The following is a 23,592-nucleotide window of genomic DNA, read 5'->3' on the forward strand; positions in this document are numbered from 1 at the left end:
TTCTATTTAACAAGTAAATTCACTGCTGTTTTTACTAGCTGTTTAAATTCTGCCACATGCAAACTCCAAGTCAGCGCTTGGATTGCTGAATGACAATCAGCAAACAAGAGAACTCAAACCCGGATGTAGCAATCATAGCTGTTGGTGTCTGGTGACTAATCATGGCAATTTACACACTGCACTTCAAAAATACCATCACCATGAACAATTTGCAACTACAAAGACAAATACTCTGGACAACGTGTTCAGCAACCTGAAGGGCGTTTACACGGCTGCTCCCTGTCCCAGCTTTGGACCGTCTGACCACATCTCCCTGTTTCTCTATCCACCATAAACTGGTGCTGGTCATAAAATTAGAATATCATGAAAAAGTTGATTTATTTCAGTAATTCCATTCAAAAAGTGAAACTTGTATATTATATTCATTCATTACACACAGACTGATATATTTCAAATGTTTATTTCTTTTAAGGTTGATGATTATAACTGACAACTAATGAAACCCCCAAATTCAGTATCTCAGAAAATTAGAATATTGTGACAAGGTACAATATTGAAGACACCTGGTGCCACACTCTAATCAGCTAATTAACTCAAAACACCTGCAAACGCCTTTAAATGGTCTCTCAGTCTAGTTCTGTAGGCTACACAATCATGGGGAAGACTGCTGACTTGACAGTTGTCCAAAAGACGACCATTGACACCTTGCACAAGGAGGGCAAGACACAAAAGGTCATTGCTAAAGAGGCTGGCTGATAACCGCACCCTGGAGAGGATTGTGAAACAAAACCCATTCAAAAATGTGGGGGAGATTCACAAAGAGTGGACTGCAGCTGGAGTCAGTGCTTCAAGAACCACCACGCACAGACGTATGCAAGACATGGGTTTCAGCTGTCGCATTCCTTGTGTCAAGCCACTCTTGAACAAGAGACAGCGTCAGAAGCGTCTCGCCTGGGCTAAAGACAAAAAGGACTGGACTGATGCTGAGTGGTCCAAAGTAGGGTTGGGCGGTATGACGATATTACCGTATACCGCGGTATTCAAAAATGGTGACGGTATTCAAAAATGGTGACGGTATTTTTTAAATGTGAAGCGCCGAATTTCTGCTTCAGGTTTACCTTGAAAACTGAGACTTTAGGACATGTGCGCATCCACAGTGAGGGAGGGGTGGCAGGGGTAGGCGGTTGGAGCTCGCTGATTGGCTGTGGGGTGCTTACTGGTGATCAGAGCTCTGCTGGTGATAACACAGAGAGACAAGTGAAGAGCCACACTGGCTAGCGTTAGCTGTGAGCTAACAAGCAGAAACTGAAAAACGGCTCGTCTTTTAATTTTTCAAAATCAAAATTTTTTATCAGTTGAACCGGAAATGAACACAAGCGCGTGCATGCGCGGACATGTACTTATTTACTAAATATATCTTCAGTGTAAATCGAGCACAAGTGTTGAGAAAAAGGAGCAAACAGTAATAATAACGTTACGCCCAATCCGCTGTTCTGACCCTTGTCTGCCATAGATTTTCCTGCCTATGTAAGAACTATTTTTTCCTAAATAAAAGCGCTATATTAAGAAAAAAGAACGTCTCACCTGTCGTGTAATGTGAATTATAAAATATATTGTCTGGCCCTTTAAGAAAGTTAAGCGCACTATAGGGCGTAGGGAGCGAGTGTGTAGGGAATAGATCGTATTTGTACCGTTTCTGTGCTCGAGTTTTGCACTGAGCTTGTGTGACATGTAAAGTAGCGTTCTCGTATGGAAGTAAATCTGTCTCATCAGATTTTGAAATTTAAAAGCCTTTGAATTTTGATTACTGAACTTTAAGCCTTTGAATTTTGATTACTGAACTTTTTTGCCTCAGAATTCAACCCACACATTTTACAATAACTCATTTTCACTTTCATTTTTTGATGTTAACAAATTCAAAATCAAAAATTCAAGTTTATAAAATTCAAATAATATATATTCAGGTTGCTCAAATTCGATAGGTCAAATTCAGATCACAAAATTCAGATTAAAAAATTCAGACTAAACATCCGGGACACGCAGGATGAGCAATCGATTCCAGAGCCGTAGAGAGAACAGAGTAGCGACACTCCCATAGAGAACCGCTGTGACGGGGGCGGGACATTTCTCTGCACAGCTCCGGGTGGAGCTCTGTTCATTTCCACTACTGAGCAGCATTTTCAGCTGTATGTTGCTTTGTTTTAAAGAAATAATGAATTTGATGTCATTAATATACTTAATACTGTTATTGTTTAGCATTTGCTCAGCACTAAATGTTACATGTTTATCTTATTTAATAGGTATAACTGAATTTAGCTCATTCAGTTAAGCTTAATTAATGCCACTAGAGTCTTTTCACCTAAAATGAGGTGATTAATCAAGAGTCTTGTTACAGAAATGATAATAAAACATTAGAGCCATAATAAATCATGCTACTTTTACTTTCACACTTAAGTACATTTGAAGGTAAATACTTTAGTACTTTTACTCAGTGAAGTGGAGGTAAAGAGTATTTTACTTTTACTACTACTTTTACTGGAGTAATATTTTACCTTGGATATCTCTACTTTAACTCAACTACATGGTTTGTGTACCTTGTCCACCACTTACATTAGACAAAATGAACTAGTGCATATTATTATGAATTAATTCATGTATTACATGTAGGAATGAATTATTAATCACTCATGAAATAAGAGATGAATGAAGCTATTTCATGTACCTGCACTATAATGTTAAAGGTACGGTAGTGTGTTTATAAATCTGTTCATTCAGTGCAGGTAAACATTATGAATCCAGCCACATGGCTCAGTGTTTAACCAAAATGATGATTATTATTATTATTATGAATCCTCAGGAAAGTGAAGGGAGATTATAGTTTATGCAAAAAAAAAGAAAGAAAAAAAGCTCTTTAATCTCTGTACTGTATATTGTTTATACTACTTAATGATATCACATTATGTAATGTATGCTAATATAATGTACTGTGTGTTAACAAGAACAACCTATTAAGTCATTATAAAAATCTTCCACTTCATATACCAAACTGACATTAAAGCAGATGCAGTAAATGTAAAGGCAGGTGAAAATACCCAGAAATTGTACAATATTTTATTATTTGCCTTTTAATATTTCACTCACTGCTGCTTGTCCCATGACAGCGCCGGGTTTGTTTGGAACTACTGGAGGGGTACATAAACCACGTGACCGCGAGAACAAGAAGTGTCGCAACTCTCTCTCTCTACGGCTCTGCTGTAAACGAAGCCGCTTCGTTGTCACTTGATCGCTGGAGTGTAACTTGATTGGCTGGGTGTCGGTTCGATTTGAGACAGAATCGATCAGAGCCGTAGATAGAGAGAGTTGCGACAATCCTTGTTCTCGCCGCCACACGGTCACGTGGTTTATGTATCCATCCAATAGTTTCAAAAAACCCCGCGCTGTCATGTTCTCATATCCCAGCTAGCACAATCATCTGGTCCAGCTCCCTCTTTTCTATCGGCACAGTCGGCCGAGTGTCAGAATCGGCCAGAATCAGTGTAGCCAGATCCGGTCCAGTTGTTACCACAGCTGGGTTTGGCTGGTGCTCGTAGAGACGCGGAACAACGTCACCATAGCAACAGTGCGATGCGAGCCGTTAAAAAAGAGGACTAATTATTTGTTCGTGTTTGGTAAATTAACGTTGAATCTTAACATTTTACTTAGCAAAATGTAAGCAGAAAGTCTATTAATGAGTTTTGGATTAAGATAGAGAGCAATTTGGAAATGGAAACTGTTAGGTAATGTTATCTATTGAGTTTCAGGTTAACTGGTAGTCTGAACTAATACACTTCAGGTAACGTTAGCTAAAAGGTAAACAGTTTCTTGCATTAGCCAACAGCTGCAAAATAATTAAAGCTCATTCAATAGTGTATTAAATACTTAATAATAATAATTAATAATATAAAATACTTATTTCCACCACTGTATATATATATATATATATATGTGTGTGTGTGTGTGTGTGTGTAAAATATTTATGGTATGTATGTAGGCTGTATTAGTAGATGTAGTTGTAGTAGTAGTATGTTTAGTAGTATTGTGTATGCGTAGTATAGTATGTATATTTACAATATTGTTCACTTTGATAATTATCATTCTTATATGCAATTATATGTTATTTTCTATATATAATATTAATATAGTTGTCATTTTGTTTCACTTTTATAATTTGTCTTATTTTTAATATTCTGATTATTATTATTATTATTATTATACTTGCTGCAATTATCTTAATAAAATACTTTCTGCTGCACAATCTGTAGTTAATCTGTAGTTAATCTGTAGTTAATCTGTAGAATAAATGTATTATTTTATCTATGAGGATGTGAAAGGAGAAGAAAACGGGAAATAAATGGTATCGCAGTGTTTTGGGGGCTATTCCGGCCCAGCTGCGCCGGAAGTGGGCCACAATTACAAGGCTAGCTGGGATGGGACAAGCAGCAGTGAATGAAGTATTAAACACTAAATAATAAACATTTGTACAATTTCTGGGTATTTTCAACTGCCTTTACATTTACTGCATTTGGTATATGAAGTGAAAGATTGATGTTTATAATGACTTATAATGAATAGATCGTTCTTGTTAACACACAGTACATTATATTAGCATACATTAAATAATGCCATATCATTAAGTAGTATAAACAATATACAGTACAGAGATTAAAGAGCTTTTTTTCTTTCTTTTTTTTTGCATAAACTATAATCTCCCTTCACTTTCCTGAGGATTCATAATAATAATAATAATCATCATTTTGGTTAAACACTGAGCCATGTGGCTGGATTCATAATGTTTACCTGCACTGAATGAACAGATTTATAAACACACTACCGTACCTTTAACATTATTGTGCAGGTACATGAAATAGCTTCATTCATCTCTTATTTCATGAGTGATTAATAATTCATTCCTACATGTAATACATGAATTAATTCATAATAATATGCACTAGTTCATTTTGTCTAATGTAAGTGGTGGACAAGGTACACAAACCATGTAGTTGAGTTAAAGTAGAGATATCCAAGGTAAAATATTACTCCAGTAAAAGTAGTAGTAAAAGTAAAATACTCTTTACCTCCACTTCACTGAGTAAAAGTACTAAAGTATTTACCTTCAAATGTACTTAAGTGTGAAAGTAAAAGTAGCATGATTTATTATGGCTCTAATGTTTTATTATCATTTCTGTAACAAGACTCTTGATTAATCACCTCATTTTAAGGTGAAAAGACTCTAGTGGCATTAATTAAGCTTAACTGAATGAGCTAAATTCAGTTATACCTATTAAATAAGATAAACATGTAACATTTAGTGCTGAGCAAATGCTAAACAATAACAGTATTAAGTATATTAATGACATCAAATTCATTATTTCTTTAAAACAAAGCAACATACAGCTGAAAATGCTGCTCAGTAGTGGAAATGAACAGAGCTCCACCCGGAGCTGTGCAGAGAAATGTCCCGCCCCCGTCACAGCGGTTCTCTATGGGAGTGTCGCTACTCTGTTCTCTCTACGGCTCTGGAATCGATTGCTCATCCTGCGTGTCCCGGATGTTTAGTCTGAATTTTTTAATCTGAATTTTGTGATCTGAATTTGACCTATCGAATTTGAGCAACCTGAATATATATTATTTGAATTTTATAAACTTGAATTTTTGATTTTGAATTTGTTAACATCAAAAAATGAAAGTGAAAATGAGTTATTGTAAAATGTGTGGGTTGAATTCTGAGGCAAAAAAGTTCAGTAATCAAAATTCAAAGGCTTAAAGTTCAGTAATCAAAATTCAAAGGCTTTTAAATTCAAAATCTGATGAGACAGATTTACTTCCATATTCTCGTTAACCACTCAAATGTTTGGACTTTGAATTATTTTAACATTACTTTACATCACCGTCATCGCAACATGAACATTTACATTCATATTTTTTGTTACGGTATAGAACTTAATTCTGGATTACAGGCATAACTAATCGTACACGTTCATACACTTTTAAGAAATATCTGTAACTATAAACTAAGCAGTTAACTTTTGAAATATATTGAAGTGTGTAGCCGGCTATTATTCTGTTTTGTGTGGGCAGAGAGAGATTACAATGCCAAAATGTTATGTGTTAATGTTTGTGTTAAAGTGTAATTGATACACATGCATTGATACTTATGCGTATTTATTATACTGTAGATCAGATAAGATAAGCAATGTTTGACGTTCAGATTGTTAAATCTTTTTATAATAAAACATTGAAATATTGTAATTACACTCAAGTGTGTACACTGTAAAGTTTGTCCGCGACACAACCCCCCCCCCCCCCATCCCCCCCCGCCGCGGTAATACCGTATACCGCGGTATTTCCTGAAGACGGTATGACGTTATGAAAATCGGCAATATCGCCCAACCCTAGTCCAAAGTTATGTTCTCTGATGAAGTAAATTTTGCATTACCTTTGGAAATCAATGTCCCAGAGTCTGGAGGAAGAGAGGAGAGGCACAGAATCCATGTTGCTTGAGGTCCAGTGTAAAGTTTCCACAGTCAGTAATGGTTTGGAGTGCCATGTCATCTGCTGGTGTTGGTCCACTGTGTTTTCTGAAGTCCAAGGTCAACGCAGCCGTCTACCAGGAAGTTTTAGAGCACTTCATGCTTCCTGCTGCTGACCAACTTTATGGAAATGCAGATTTCATTTTCCAACAGGACTTGGCACCTGCACACAGTGCCAAAGCTACCAGTACCTGGTTTAAGGACCATGGTATCCCTGTTCTTAATTGGCCAGCAAACTCGCCTGACCTTAACCCCATAGAAAATCTATGGGGTATTGTGAAGAGGAAGATGCGATATGCCAGACCCAACAATTCAGAAGAGCTGAAGGCCACTATCGGAGCAACCTGGGCTCTCATAACACCTGAGCAGTGCCACAGACTGATGGACTCCATGCCATGCCGCATTGCTGCAGTAATCCAGGCAAAAGGAGCCCCAACTAAGTATTGAGTGCTGTACATGCTCATACTTTTCATGTTCATACTTTTCAGTTGGCCAACATTTCTAAAAATCCTTTTTTTGTATTGGTCTTAAGTAATATTCTAATTTTCTGAGATACTGAATTTGGGGTTTTCATTAGTTGTCAGTTATAATCATCAACATTAAAAGAAATAAACATTTGAAATATATCAGTCTGTGTGTAATGAATGAATATAATATACAAGTTTCACTTTCTGAATGGAATTACTGAAATAAAAAACCTTTTTCATGATATTCTAATTTTATGACCAGCACCAGTAGACAAATCCTCAAGCAAGCCACCCCAGTGAGTAAACATATTAAAGTGTGCAATGAGCACACAGATCTGAAACTCTAAAATGGTTCAACCCTGTGATGCATACTGGTCACTACAGTGGACAGCTATTCAAAAGCTGTTTTCTTTTACAAGCACAGGTTTCCATGCTTTAAGTGCATATCAACCCTTACAGTGGACACTACTGCACCACTCCATAGGGTTTTACCCATTGGTCAGTAGTTGTTACTGCAACTAGAATTCCTTTAAACCGAGATGGTCGATGAAATGCCAAACAAGTGTCGCATGGCTAAAGTTTTTTAATACTGTGTCCACTCACTGTCCACTCTATTAGACACTCCTACCTAGTTGGTCGACCTTGTAGATGTAAAGTCAGGGACGATTGCTTATCTATTGCTTCACCTTCATCAGTGGTCACAGGACACTGCCTACAGGGCACTGTTGGCTGGATATTTTTGGCTGATGGACTATTCTCAGTCTAGCAGTGACAGTGAGGTGTTAAAAACTCCAGCAGCGCTTCTGTGTCTGATCCACTCATACCAGCACAACACACACTAACACACCACCACCATGTCAGTGTCACTGCAGCGCTGAGAATGACCCACCACCCAAATAATACCTGCTCTGTGGTGGTCCTGTGGGGTCCTGACTATTGAAGAACAGCATGAAAGGGGGCTAACAAAGCATGCAGAGAAACAGATGGACTACAGTCAGTAATTGTAGAACTACAAAGTGCTTCTATATGGTAAGTGGAGCTGATAAATCAACAGTGAATGTAGAAACAAGGAGGTGGTTTTACTGTTATGGTTGATCGGTGTATATCTGTATGCAGTGTTGTGTGGCTGTGTGCTCTGGGTACTTTTATAGCATATAGATATTCATATTTTCCAGATTATTCATTAGTCTGTTGACTACATGTTACTTTAGGTTCAGATTCCAGTGATGCATGCAGTCCACTAGAGTGGACAAATAAATAACTTCATGAAAAAATTTTTGTTACAAAAAAATAACTGCTGCAATATAGAGGACTGTTCTGTAGATGTGGAGGACGGTGCTACCAGCCAGATCAGTACACTGAGAACATTGTACCCACAAAAAGTCTCATCGGCAAATGTGAATTAAAATTCACATAAAGCAGCTTGCACAAACAACATCCTCGGGCCAGAACTTAAGGCTTTGTCATTGGAGCTTGCTGATATCTTTGTGGACATATTCAACATGTCCCTTGCACAAGCCACAGTAACCACCTGCTTCAAGGCAACCACCATTAACCCCTTTCCCAAAAGGAATACAGTCACCTATTTTAATGACTACAGGCCAGTTGCACTTACTCTGATTGTGATGCAGTGCTCTAAAAGATCATGACTCACATACAGAACAACATACCGGACACCCTTGTCTCTCTCGAGTTTACTTATTGTCAGAACAAATTCACAGGAGATGCTCTGAACATGCCCATATACAGTCCTCTCGCATCTGAAGAACAAGGGCAGTTATGCAAGAACACTGTTCATTTATGTGTATTTGTAAAGAATGGGAGTGAATGGGAGGAATAAGGGATAAAAAGGAGGAGAAATTGAGTGTGCGCACAAGTATTGCTGTGGATTAGAGCTTGTTGACCTGCACTGAAAGACTACATAGAGTTTGGTAGCTGTCAGGTAAACGAAACTCTAAGGCTTGGGCATGGATAAAAATTCAAATTCAGTCTTCTTGCCCTGAGATAGTATATCAGAAACACCGCCTATCCGTCAAGCAGAAATTTAGTAGATCGACTTGCCTTTAAAAAAAATGAATGGGAGTAAAATGGAAAAAAGGGTCTAAAAACAGGCATGGTTGGTTAATGTGTGCACATATTCAAAAGCTGTATACAAGCATGTCTTTTCCAATCAGACCAAACATTTAGGATTTGCTCCCGTTTCGATATGAAGAAAATGAAGAAGATGAAAAAAATGCAAAGTGATTGCCATAATGATTCCATGTTGGTAGGTAGGTGTTGGTAGGTGGTTGCTAAGTTGCTAATTAGTTGCTATGCTAACGGGTTAGTTTTAGATGATTGTTAGGTTGTTGCTAGGCAGTGGCCAAGGTATACCAAGTGGTTGCTAAGGCATAAACCTAATGTGTTACTAGGTAGGGGGTAAGTCTAAATTTCAGGTTGGCCAAACACCTGCTCATCTAATGGTTAGAGATAGACCTGGAGATGCCTGCAAAACAAAGTGTCTTACACCCACCCTGAAGTTCAGTAAGGCTAGAATCTGGCAGATTTGTGATTGTGAAAGCCATGTTCCTTATCTGGGAGGAAAACTTGCTTTATTCTGATCTGACAGAGTTTTCCAACTCTAAGAACTGTTTTCCAGCAGGACAATCCTCCATGCCACACAGTCAGGTCAGTGAAGGTGTGGATAAAGGACCACCATATCAAGATTCCATCATGGCCAAGAGGACCACCATATCAAGACTCCATCATGGCCAGCCCAATCTCGATACCCGAAAAAAACTCTGAGACCTTTCCAACCCAGGTGTGCTACCACCTTGCACAAGTCTATGTGTACAATCAGTTTCTGTTTGGCTGCTAGAACTACAGGGGTTGGACAATGAAACTGAAACACCTGTCATTTTAGTGTGGGAGGTTTCATGGCTAAATTGGACCAGTCTGGTGGCCAATCTTCATTAATTGCACATTGCACCAGTAAGAGCAGAGTGTGAAGGTTCAATTAGCAGGGTAAGAGCACAGTTTTGCTCAAAATATTGCAATGCACACAACATTATGGGTGACATACCAGAGTTCAAAAGAGGACAAATTGTTGGTGCACGTCTTGCTGGCGCATCTGTGACCAAGACAGCAAGTCTTTGTGATGTATCAAGAGCCACGGTATCCAGGGTAATGTCAGCATACCACCAAGAAGGACAAACCACATCCAACAGGATTAACTGTGGACGCAAGAGGAAGCTGTCTGAAAGGGATGTTCGGGTGCTAACCCGGATTGTATCCAAAAAACATAAAACCACGGCTGCCCAAATCACGGCAGAATTAAATGTGCACCTCAACTCTCCTGTTTCCACCAGAACTGTCCGTCGGGAGCTCCACAGGGTCGATATACACGGCCGAGCTGCTATAGCCAAACCTTTGGTCACTCGTGCCAATGCCAAACGTCGGTTTCAATGGTGCAAGGAGCGCAAATCTTGGGCTGTGGACAATGTGAAACATGTATTGTTCTCTGATGAGTCCACCTTTACTGTTTTCCCCACATCCGGGAGAGTTACGGTGTGGAGAAGCCCCAAAGAAGCGTACCACCCAGACTGTTGCATGCCCAGAGTGAAGCATGGGGGTGGATCAGTGATGGTTTGGGCTGCCATATCATGGCATTCCCTTGGCCCAATACTTGTGCTAGATGGGCGCGTCACTGCCAAGGACTACCGAACCATTCTGGAGGACCATGTGCATCCAATGGCGGTGCCGTGTATCAGGATGACAATGCACCAATACACACAGCAAGACTGGTGAAAGATTGGTTTGATGAACATGAAAGTGAAGTTGAACATCTCCCATGGCCTGCACAGTCACCAGATCTAAATATTATTGAGCCACTTTGGGGTGTTTTGGAGAAGCGAGTCAGGAAACGTTTTCCTCCACCAGCATCACATAGTGACCTGGCCACTATCCTGCAAGAAGAATGGCTTAAAATCCTTCTGACCACTGTGCAGGACTTGTATATGTCATTTCCAAGACGAATTGACGCTGTATTGGCCACAAAAGGAGGCCCTACACCATACTAATAAATTATTGTGGTCTAAAACCAGGTGTTTCAGTTTCATTGTCCAACCCCTGTAAGTCTTTGTGCAAACATGGAAAACAGGCCCAGCATCATTTCTGGTAAAAAGATAAAGCTTAAAACAGCATTCTAAGCTAGAATATTAGAAGGACGTGGGGAGAAGGTACTGTATGCGTATTACAAAAAGAGAATAAGAGATATAAATAACACTTATTTATTAAAATTAAACACTTTCTTATCGTAAATGTAAAAACAAACACAAACGAAGCAAAGCTTGAGGCATTATCTTAAAATTTTATTTATTTTATATACATACAATAGGATCTTAAAAACATTTAAAATCATTTGCATTCATTTATTTAAATCCATGCAAATGTCAAATAAATTTGCGTTATCAATGACAATTTAATAATTTGTTCTCGTTTATTTATCCAATATCTCATTATCTTGGTCAACACTATCATACAATATGACTAAACCGTTTAACATCCATCAAGCTGCCTAAATTCCGCATAGACGGTCTAGTCAACATTCAATTACCATTCACCTGTTCATTTATAATAAGCAAACATTTAGACTACAATCGTGTTTGCAGTACATAGCTGAACCTCTAATATAACTTAATAATTACTGGACATTAAAAAATTTCAATAGCTCATCAAACAAGTGCATCCAGCGATTTTGAGTTTGGCTATTAAATGCCGTTTCATTTTGTAACGCTTGCTTTTAAGCCATAATTGACATCCAAACAGCATTGCATTTCATTGTCATTTGACTTTTAAATGTGTTTGAGGAAGATTATAGGCATTACCACCTACCTTGCTTATTTTTCTCTACGTCCTAGTCGTCCTTCGTGCATCGGTTTCCTCGAATGTATTGCGCTATTCATATTTGTTTTCAGTTCCGGGCAGAGGTATGTTACACTAGCGGTTGCACATACCCTTCATTGATTTGTTTATATCCTATTCTGTAGGCCTAGACTATACTAGTCTAAAGATTCTAAAGTGTTTAGTCATTAGCGATCCATGTATTGATTTTCATAAAACTCGATTTGTCCATCCCACACACAAACCAGGGAAGCTGCCTGCACCGGCTGTAAACTCATAAATTATTCATTATCAAGGGGCGTTGCTAACGCGCTCGAGAAGAAGAAGAGGGAGTATTCAAGGTTGATATCAATCAGCGGCTCATTCTCAATGCTCAAAGAGCCATAAAGTGCTGCTGGTGCTGGAATTACACATGAATACTTCACCTGTTAGCTAAAACTGTTTGTCCTCGCCCTTGAGTAAAACTTTATGAGACATGGTTTTAATGGTAAGGATGTACAAACTAAAAGTCAACACCATAAAATACACTCAAACTTGCAATCAAAATAAGCTGTAACAGTACCAAAAGTGATATGTTCACAATGTGTTTATTACAACAACTAATTTCTCACCCACTCACGACTTAATCAATCAGGGTCGTTAGTTAATTTTTCATGCCGTTAATCAACACCCCTTAAGTCACCACTTCACTTATCTTTTTGTGTTGTTGCATGTTTTGTTTAAAATTCTCCACACATTTTCTAGTGGACTGCAGGCAGGCCAGTCCAGTACCCGTACCCTCTTCTTTCGCAGCCATGCCTTTGTAATGTGTGTAGCATGTGCAATTGTGCAGCATGTGCAATTGTCTTGTTAAAAAATGTATGGACGTCCCTGGAAAAGATAATAATAATAATAATAATAATAATAATAATACATTTTATTTGTAACGCACTTTACATTTGAAAACAAATCTCAAAGTGCTACAGAAAAAAAAATGAAATATAAAAACAAATATAAACATAGCATTATGAGACATACATCATAAAATCAGCGGTTATCTAACAGTCATAACATCTGTTAAAAAGAAACGTTTTTAGACCCTTTTTAAAACTCTCAATCGTCTGTGGTGCCCTCAGATGGTTGGGAAGGGCATTCCATAGACGAGGAGCAGCAGAACAGAAAGCCCGATCACCCATGGTACTTAGTTTAGTTCTGGGAATGTGGAGAAGATTTGATTTTGCAGAACGGAGCGATCGCGATGACATTTTAGGGGTAAGAAGTTCTTTCATGTAGGGCGGTGCATTTCCATAGATGCACTGATATGTAAGGAGAGAAATTTTATATTCTATCCTTGCAGAGACAGGGAGCCAGTGGAGTGAATGAAGGATAGGTGTAATGTGCTCGTGTTTCCGTACTCTCAGCAGGATCCGTGCAGCACTATTCTGGATATATTGTAATCTCTGGAGACTCTTGGTAGAAATCCCGATGAGAAGTGCATTGCAGTAATCCAGCCTGGAGGAAACAAAAGCGTGAACCAGCTTTTCAGCATCTGAGACGGTGATGGTAGGACGAAGTTTGGCAATGTTTCTGAGATGATGAAAGGAGGTCTTGCATAGATGTTTAATATTGGCTTCAAAAGTGAGTTGAGGGTCAAGTTTTATGCCAAGATTGATAACAGTTGAAAAGGGAGAAATAGTATGACCAGCCAGTGTAATACTGGTTATAGGGGATGACTGGGTCTGGAGTGAGGTGCCAACCAACATCACTTCAGTTTTTGCACTATTTAGCTGAAGAAAGTTGTGTTTCATCCACAAACTTATCTCCTTCAGGCAGGCAGAGAGTATTGAAAGAGATGCTGATGAAGATGATGATGTGGGAGCAGCAGAATGGAGGGAATTTGTGTCAATTTTCATGTAAAGTTGTACTGTATATCATCAGTGTAGCAGTGAAATGAAACTACATAGCGCTTTATAATTTGGCCAAGGGGAAGCATGTATAGGGTGAAAAGGACGGGGCCCAGGACTGACCCCTGGGGGACTCCGAATGTCACAGCATATGACTGGGACCTTGCATTTCCAATAGAGATGTACTCTGTTCTGTCGGTAAGATAGGACTGAAACCAAGCCAGAGCAGCATCAGTGAGTCCAATGGTGTGGTATAACCGGCGTAAGAGCATACCATGGTCAATGGTGTCAAATGCCGTCTTGAAGGCAGCATATGTTGCTCTAAGATCTTAATGATCTTAATGCATTAATGCTGCCATCACAGAAGTGTAAATGACCTTTGCCAAGGGCACTGACACAGCCCCATACCATGACAGACCCTGGCTTTTAGACTTGTTGCTGATAACAGTCTAGATGTTTTTGTCTTTTTGTCTTTGGTCCAGAGCACACGGTGTCCATATTTTTTCCAAAAAAGACCTGGAATGCTGATTCATTTGACCACACAGTTTCCATTGTGTGATGGTCAATCCTTGATGCGTTAGAGCCGAGAGAAGTCGACACCGCTTCTGGACATTATTAACATAAGGCTTCTTTTTTGCACAGTAAAGTTTTAAGTGACATTTATGCATGTAACTCTGTATTATAGTGCTTGACAAAGGTTTGCCAAAGTAATCCCTTGCCCATGTGCTTATAACAGCTATTGTTGAGTGGCGGTTCTTGATGCAGTGCCGTCTGAGGGCTCGAAGATCATGGGCATTATATCATCAGCTTAAGCTTGCGGCCTTGGCCTTTCTGCACTGAAATTCCTCCTGATTCCTTTAATCGTTTAATGATATTATGCACTGTAGAGGGAGAAATATGCAAAACATTTCAATCATTTTCTCACGCATTTGTTGACAAACTGGAGATTCTCTGGCCATCTTTGCTCACCAAAGACTCAGCCTTTCCTTGATGCCGCTTTTGTACCAAACCATGATTACAATCACCTGTTGACATCACCTGTTTGGAATCACATTATTATTTAGCTTTTTCACCTCATTACTAGCCCTAAAATTGCCCCCGTCCCAACTTTTTTTTGGAATGTGTTGCAGGCCTGAAATGCAGGAATGGAGGTATATTAACAAATAAAATTAAGTTGAGCAGATAAAACATGAAATATCTTGGGTTAAAACTGTCTGCAATCAAATAAAAGTCAAAGTAAATGTAAGGTACACTGCACTTTTATTTTACTTGCATTTTCCATACTGTCCCAACTTTTTCTGATTTGGGGTTGTATATTGATTGCCTGTTTCTGTTATACATTCCCAATGATAAGTAGTAGAGCATGTTTTAAATAATGTACTGCCTGATGGACTATATATACAAATCAGAAAAAGTCAAGGATACATGGAAAATGCATTTTTAGTACCAATAGGTAATGCAGTAAAAAAGGGTAAAGCCAATAAGTTGAACAATATGTTAGTAATTGTATGTGTGAACAGGAGGAGTTAACTACATTGCAAAGGGCCTCAATTTTAAGGTGACGTTAAAACCCTTGCCTAAAAAAGAAGAGTAGACGAGGAGACATTTTTAATTAATCTGGGTCTGGGATACTTATAAGAAATGTCTAAAATGTCTATTTTGCAGAGAGACTGACAGACTTGTGGACAGGCTTTCCTTGCACAGGTGCTTTTGATCTCCTTAATATTCTGCATTTCTAGAAGAACTCTCCACAACAGTGCTTGGGTGGTGCAGTGATAAATTACACTAACTCACTACCACTGGGTTCCAGGGTTTAAATCCCCTGCAGTCCTATCAGCCAGTCAGGCATCTACTTATAGACATGTTTGGCCCTGTGGACTGACGTTGTGTCAGGGTTGTGTTACTGCATTGCACCCTGACCAGGTAAATGATAGTGAATTTTTTTACTGTTTGTATGATGTTCTTATTAAGAATGTTGCATTAGCTTTATGCCAGAACCTTTATTAGCAGCCAAACTGTCATCAGTCCTCATTCTTTTTGACCTCTCTGCAGCCTGTGACACAGTGAATCACAGCATTCTTTTGTCTACTCTCTCCAACCTTGGAGTAACTGGTTCGGCACGGCAATGGATGGCCTCCTACCTGGAAGGGCGCTCCTACCAAGTGTCATGGAGGGGATCTATATCCCCTCCATGCACTCTCTCATCCGGTGTTCCTCAGGGCTCTGTACTTGGCCCACTTCTATTCTCTATCTACACCCGCTCTCTGGGTAAGGTCATAGCCTCCCATGGCTTCTCTTACCACTCCTATGCAGATGACACTCAGCTCGTTCTGTCATTTCCTGCTTCAGACACACAAGTCTCAGCTCGCATCCCAGCATGTCTGCGAGATATCTCACAATGGATGTCAGCTCATCATCTAAAACTCAATCCCAGCAAAACAGAGCTGTTACTTATTCCTGGAGATCAATCTCCAACCCAGGACCTAGTCATCTCTCTTGATGACTCCCAGATTAGACCATCTGATAATGTAAGAAGCCTTGGTGTCTTCCTGGATAACCAGCTGACCTTCTCCTCTCATGTAGCCAACATGACAAGATCGTGCCAGTTCCTACTCTATAACATTAGGAAAATTCTGCCATTGGACTACTGCAACTCCCTGCTGGCAGGTACTCCCATGTCCACTGTTAAACCCTTGCAGCTCATTCAAAATGCAGCTGCCCGTCTGGTTTTTAACCAACCTAAACACTGCCACATCACCCCACTGCTGTGTTCTCTTCACTGGCTTCCTGTTGCTGCACTCATTTAGTTTAAAACACTGATGCTCGCCTACAAAGCCAAAAATGGATCAGCCCCAAGCTACCTTTGTGGTCTAATAAAACCCCGCTCTGTACCACCAACCTCCGAGCCACTAGTCTCGCTCGACTTGATCCTCCACCTAGGACTCGAGGAAGACAAGCATCAAGGCTCTTCTCTGTACTGGCACCCAAGTGGTGGAACGAACTTCCTCTGTCTGTTCGAACATCTGAGTCTCTTGCTGTCTTTAAAAAAAACGATTAAAAACCCACCTCTTTACTTAAACACTTAAGCTGACTTATACTTACTTACTAACACTCACTAATACTAATTCATTTCTTGCAAAAAAAAAAGTAATTTGGTTCTATCAGGGTTTTAACAGATTTGTGTTCTTGGACTGTTGTCTACTTAAACTAGAGTAAGGTAATGTTCACTATGAAAGCACTTCTGTACATCGCTCTGGATAAGAGCGTCTGCCAAATGCCGAAAATGTTAATGTAAAATGTAGACACTCCTACTTAGTTGGTTCACCTTGTAGCTGTAAAGTCAGAGACGATCGCTCATCTATTGCTGCTGTTTGAGTTGGTCATCCTCTAGACCTTCATCAGTGGTCACAGGACGCTGCCTATGGGGCGCTGTTGGCTGGATATCTTTGGTTGGTGGACTATTCTCAGTCCAGCAGTGACAGTGAGGTGTTTAAAAACTCCATCAGCATTGCTGTGTCTGATCCACTCATAACAGCAAAACACACCACCACCATGTCAGTGTCACTGCAGTGCTGAGAATGACCCACCACCCAAATAATACCTGCTCTGTGACAGGGGACCACCCTGGGACAGTCCTGACCATAGAAGAACATCATGAAAGGGGGCTAACAAAGCATGCAGAGATACAGATGGACTACAGTCAGTAATTGCAGAACTACAAAGTGCTTCTATATGGTAAGTGGAGCCGATAAAATGGACAGTGAGTGTAGAAACAAGGAGGTGGTTTTAATGTTATGGCTGATGGGTGTATTCTAATCATTTTCTTTTTTATCTTTTTTATCTGGGATTTCTTTTCGACTGTGGCATAGTGTGTTGCTTGTTTAGACCTTAGCCTCCTTAAAATTACTGTAAACTGTAAACCTAAACTGTAATGATTAAGTTCAGCTGGGCTGTCAGTAATTAAGCCTGGGTTCAATTTTTTACTTGCACCCAATTATTAATATATTTTTTTAATTGGTTGATTAGTCAATCATGAGGGCAACTCCTTTTTTACACTAGGCCAGTTTATGTTAAATAACTTTTTTTTTCCAAGAACGTTTTCATTTTATTTTCATCAACCACTTTATCCGTGTCAGGCTTCACCAGGAAACACAAGGCAGGAATTCTCGGACATGGCAACCATTCATTGCAGGGCTTTGGCCATCCCCCTTCCCCCCCAGACATTGCCAGTAATGTCTGTGTAAATACCTAGCTGGCCAATAGCACCGCAAACATTCAACACAACCATTTAGGGTTTAGATTGTTAGTCATTTACAATTCCTGTGTTATGCAAGGGTGGCACAGTAGCATAAATGGCAACTGTACCACGCAGTAACATGGATCCTGAAGACCTCACCTTTGGCCACTCTCTGTAAGAATTTTCGCCAAAAAACATGCAGAAGGTAAACTGCTAACTTAGTTAATAAGAGCATGCATGGTGTCCTGTTATGGACTGGTTTCAAGATGTGTTCCTGCCCTGCACCAAGTGTTTCAAGGATGTTCTAGACTCACTGTGACTCTAATCAGGATAAAGCAATAACTGAAAAAAAAAAAAATGACTAAATAAATACATAAATAAATCTGTTTAGCAAGATATAGAGACTACAAAAGTTTGTAACTTATATATGAAAACCTTTACATGTCTAGTTTAGTGGTAGTTCACAATACTTTAGTGGTAGTTCATAATACTTTTTTATTGTAAATAATTCAATGTATTTTGCAAAAAGTCAAACAATGAAGAAAATGGGATTAATCTTTTCACTTTTTATAGATCACTTCATTTTACTTAATGCTGTTATCTACACTGTAAATATTTTAAATTAAATTAATTATTGGCAATGTATGTAACAGTCACAAGAGCAAAGTCCATGATGCTTTTCGTTGAGATACCAGTGATAAGAGTAAGCTCCTCCACTACCTACAGCATATGGATATAAGTGGGGTTAAAATTAGTCAATAGTCCATACATTATTGAATCTTAATATTAAGAAATACTCATAATGTAACAATATACTGCTTAAATAAAAGTTTTCAATCCAATAATTATTTTATGATGGAGGGCCGGTGATAGCTCAGTGGTTAAGGTACTGCACTAGTAAACAGAAGGTTGCCGGTTCAAGCCCCGCCACCACCAAGTTGCCACTGTTGGGTCCCTGAGCAAGGCCCTTAACCCTCAATTGCTCATTGTGTTCCGCTCACTGTGTAAGTCGCTTTGGATAAAAGCGTCTGCTAAATGCTGAACATGAACATGTAAACATGAGTGAAAAGTTACATTTGTACATGTACATGAATTTTCTATTATTAAATAATATAAACAAACTATATATAAATATGGTCAGGTGATATATTAGGTAATGAGCTACCTTTTCCCAAGTAGATGTTTGGTAGATGAAAGCAGCCACAGCAATAACTCCAACTCCTAACAACATGCAGTCCTCACTTACAGACACAAACTTTACCCTGTTGCAAACAGAAAACACAAGGTATGAGAATGGAGGATAATCACAATTTTTTAGTATTTACTTAACTTTTTTAGGAACTGGAAATATATGACCTAGTAATTATCTATGGGAATACCAGAATTCTCAAATAATAACAATACAAATAATATTGTAATTTGTGTGTCAAACCTAGCGGAGTTAATGGGAATGTTGCAGGTGACATGTGATTTTTAATGTGTTTCTATAAAAAGATAACACACATAGGTGCTGTAACTACCTTTGATTTGGAGAGGGACTCAGACATCCAGTAACAGTTGTAAGCAGTGATCGGTAGATTGTCTTCTTCTGCAGGTAAATAAACTGAAGAACATACTTGCACAGGTGATGCAGTTGTGCAACAGGTATAGCTGGGTCATTGTGGCCTACAGGAAAAAACACAAGGCCAAATATACACTGATCAGCCATAACATTAAAACAACCTCCTGTTTCTACACTCAGTGTCAATTTTATCAGCTCCACTTACCATATAGAAGCACTTTGTAGTTCTACATTTACTGACTGTAGTCCATCTGTTTCTCTGCATACCTTTTAAGCCTGCTTTCACCCTGTTCTTCAAATGGTCAGGACCCCCACAGGACCACCACAGAGCAGGTATTATTTAGGTGGTGGATCATTCTCAGCACTGCAGTGACAATGACATGGTGGTGGGCTGCTGGAGTTTTTAAATACCGTGTCCACTCACTGTCCACTCTGTTAGACACGTCTACCTAGTTGTTCCACCTTGTAGATGTAAAGTCAGAGACGATCGCTCATCTATTGCTGCGTTTTGAGTTGGTCATCTTCTAGACCTTCATCAGTGGTCACAGTACGCTGCCCACAGGACGCTGTTGGCTGGATGTTTTTGGTTGGTGTACCATTCTCAGTCCAGCAGTGACAGTGAGGTGTTTAAAAACTCCATCAGCGCTGCTGTGTCTCATACCAGCACAACACACACTAACACACCACCACCATGTCAGTGTCATTGCAGTGCTGAGAATGATCCACCACCCAAATAATACCTACTCTGTAGTGGTCCTGGGAGAGTCCTGACCATTAAAGAACAGCATGAAAGGGGGCTAACAAAGCATGCAGATGATACAAATGGACTACAGTCAGTAATTGTAGAACTACAAAGTGCTTCTATATGGTAAGTGAAGCCGATAAAATGGACAGTGAGTGTAGAAAGAAGGAGGTGGTTTTAATGTTATGGCTGATCGGTGTAATACACCAGAGCAAAAAATACAAATTGATTTTACCTAATTAAGGTGTGTGATAAAAGTTCAGCTTACGAGATAGCAGAAGAACTTACCAAGAACTTCCAGAAAAGTCTCCACATATGACAGAGGATTTAGTACATTTACTTTAAATCCAAGAGTTTTTAAGATGATTAGCTCAGATTCTAAGAGTTTGTCCTTATGACAGCTGCAACCAAGTGACTGCAGGTATCTTGATGCCGAGCTGTTGTCAATCACCTACATTTGACATAAACATGCTAGAATGTAATGACTAGTACTCTACCTTTCATGACTGTTTTTATTTAATCTTACATTGGAATGATAGGCTAGTTTGCTGGCTATCTGCACGCTTGATACAATGAAGGTGTAAAGTTTTCCTCTCAGACTCTTAAACACCAGTTCTTCATGGCTTGCTTTGTTTCCAAATGTGGCACCATCACACACCTCACTCATGCTGCAGGAAAACAAGTTCCTAATGTGTTTCACCATAAATCTGTGACAAGAAATTTAAAATTTAAGGCACACTTTTAAACTGTGTGAAATTAAATACAGCAAAATTTTCATATTGGTCATATCACTTGCCTCTCTAATATTTCAACAGCGTGAAAACAAACTGAAGGGTCAAGTCCAAACTCCTTACAAATAAGGAATGTATGTTCTGTAAGTGCAGATAATTACAACTTTTAATTAAATGAAAAATATACATTTCAATAATTTAAATTTAATTTAAAGGGGGCATTTATGCTTATACAATCTAAACACATTACATTTTAAAGAAATTAGCTAACCCAGGTTCGAATCTCAGTGATGCTCTCTGCCAGGCCATGCTTCTACACAGATATGATTTTAATAAAAAACGGACCCACAGCAACCCTGACTAGGATAAAATGGTTGACATAGACAGAGATGGCCAATCAAGTCTGTATAGACTCCCGGCCATTCGATAGCACAGGTTCGTATCTCAGAGATGGTGGGCTACCATAACAGACCATGGTGCCATCACTGCACATATTATAAAAGAATGAAACTCGCTGTGTTAGGCTACACACTTAGCAGAGGTGAGCTGTGGTGTCCCAAATACCATCCTATATACTACAGTGTGCGCTAAATAAAATTTAGCACACTCTGTGGTGTGCTAAATGACAAGGCTTGTATTTTGAGTATTTTGAGTATTTTGAGTATTTTGAGTATTTGAAGTTCTGTATACCGAAATATTTATGGTTACGTTTTTACATGCCAATTATCAGCCAATCAAGGGTTAAGATAACCCAAAGTTTGTCCAGTTTCTCACAGCTTTGCATCTGCGATTTGCTGTTTACAGAGGTTCAGACTGTGACTTAAAAGCACTATGATTCAAATGATTTTGTAATACCTGTAATGCAACAGCACCAGAAACATTCTGCACATATTGGATATAATGGAGTACGGCAGATCTTTAAAAAGCAGGTAGGCCATGAAATTACTCATAACACTGTTGCACAGTGAGGGTTTGATTTTTCAGCACCCAAAACAGCTAGGATGAAGTTTTACAGGCAGTTATTGCTTGTTTTAGACTGCTTATCACAGTGTGTGAGTGTGTGCTTACTTTTAACCACACCTAAACCATAACATCTGACATGGTAAAGAGACAATGCTGGTTGTATTTGTTGCTGTTTTGGACAGCTTGCAGTTACTGAGGGAATTTAAAATGTAGCAGGTTTTTTTTCAGGATTTACACATTACTGCAGATAAATTTAAATAGAAGTTGATGATACAACAAGTTTAATAGATGTTTAACAAAAGTTAGATGATAAAACTAGGCAATGAGCTAAAATAATACAATGGAGTACTGTAATATAATAAAGTTATGTGATTAACTCATAAAACCTTATAGAGCTCAGGAGGATAACAACATATTTCGCTTACCCACTACGATTCTGTCTTTGAAACAGACACTTGAAACATTCTCCAAGTTAGATTTGTTTAGGTTGTTAAGGTCGGTTAGAAAGTCTGATAACATTTCAAACGAAGTCTCGCCAAATCTTATGTTTTTCTCTTGGTTCGGTGAAGATTGTATCAGTGTTTTAGACGCTGTAGACTTAAATAAAACGTTGTTCATACTAATATCTTTATTAACTTGCTTTATACGAAAATAAACTTTTTTTGTGTCTGGTGGTTTTATGAACGTCGATGAAACTGTTTTACGTTAAATAACGGATGCTTTTAGGACACACTAGATGGCGCCATTATGGTTAACAACAGCAATCTTTTCTCGTGGCAGAAATGCTACATTCAAGTGTGTTTAAAATTACTGCAAACAAAAGTTTCCGACCTAACAGTTATAATCTCTCGACTTGTGACTAAAAGTCTTCTAAAACTGAGAAAAGAACTGTTTCCAAATAAAACAGTAGTCTTTTCAAAAAATCATAGACCATGCTAGAAGCATTTCTTAATAAAACAGAATATTTAATTGGTAATGTTTCTAATGGTGCATTGTCATTGCAGCCATTAAAACGAACAACAAAAACATGTTAAAATAATTTTCTTTTTAAAATTTATTTATTGATTTTAAATACAAATGGATTTTTTTGCGTTTAAACGAGTAATCCAATTTATCTTCAATGCATACTTTTAGAATGTGAAACAAAGGAAATTGAATCTTCAAGATTTAGCAGTTTATCATAAAATCAAAAACATATTTTTTTTGACAACTGCAAGAGGTTTTGGTTTGCTTGTTTGTTTTAAATATGATCTTTTGATTCTTTACAGATGTAAAAGTAATTAAAATAATAATTATTAAAAATAATATTAAAAGTGTATAAAGTTTAGGGATGTTACATGTCTGTTAACATGAATGCTTGGGGATTTGGGAAATCCCATCTAACACTAAATGGCTATGGGATCTTTTTCAAGGGTTATTTAAAAAGAAAATGTGAATAAGCCATTGTCTTTACAACGAAGTGTTTTGGTGTCCTCTCTCTCTCTTTTTCTGCTTAATCTGTAGTGTTTTAGGGTGCACATAGTTCTTGACCAAGACATATTGGCCAGTGAAAAAGAAA

At 38.6% G+C, this 23,592-nt stretch overlaps 2 protein-coding genes across 2 annotated transcripts in view; both read right to left on the bottom strand.

Moving 5' to 3' along the window:
* tanc2b (tetratricopeptide repeat, ankyrin repeat and coiled-coil containing 2b) overlaps nucleotides 1-12,016 on the bottom strand; it is a 149,422-nt gene extending 137,406 nt beyond the window's left edge. The window contains exon 1 of the mRNA XM_063002824.1: nucleotides 11,909-12,016. The gene's annotated coding sequence lies outside the window, so the exon portion shown is untranslated. The remainder of the gene's footprint in view (nucleotides 1-11,908) is intronic.
* A 6,553-nt stretch (nucleotides 12,017-18,569) lies between these two features.
* Nucleotides 18,570-22,652, bottom strand: cntd1 (cyclin N-terminal domain containing 1). Its single transcript, XM_063003595.1, has 7 exons — nucleotides 22,460-22,652; nucleotides 21,137-21,212; nucleotides 20,867-21,047; nucleotides 20,629-20,791; nucleotides 19,558-19,702; nucleotides 19,203-19,299; nucleotides 18,570-18,757 (listed from the first exon to the last, which is right to left on the bottom strand). The coding sequence occupies exons 1-7, from the start codon at nucleotides 22,650-22,652 to the stop codon at nucleotides 18,665-18,667; spliced, it is 948 nt and encodes a 315-aa protein (XP_062859665.1). The 3' UTR covers nucleotides 18,570-18,664.
* Nucleotides 22,653-23,592: the final 940 nt, after the last annotated feature.

Source organism: Trichomycterus rosablanca, chromosome 10 (genome assembly GCF_030014385.1).
Source record: "Trichomycterus rosablanca isolate fTriRos1 chromosome 10, fTriRos1.hap1, whole genome shotgun sequence".
Classification (NCBI taxonomy): domain Eukaryota; kingdom Metazoa; phylum Chordata; class Actinopteri; order Siluriformes; family Trichomycteridae; genus Trichomycterus; species Trichomycterus rosablanca.

Excerpts from the sequence above, each read along its gene's own strand:
- cntd1 (XM_063003595.1), bottom strand. The coding sequence starts at position 22,652 with ATGAACAACGTTTTATTTAAGTCTACAGCGTCTAAAACACTGATACAA. Across the intron at positions 21,048-21,136 it reads GCTGTTGAAATATTAGAGAG|ATTTATGGTGAAACACATTA; the intron begins GCAAGTGATATG and ends TTCTTGTCACAG. Across the intron at positions 18,758-19,202 it reads AAACATCTACTTGGGAAAAG|GTAGTGGAGGAGCTTACTCT; the intron begins GTAGCTCATTAC and ends CATATGCTGTAG.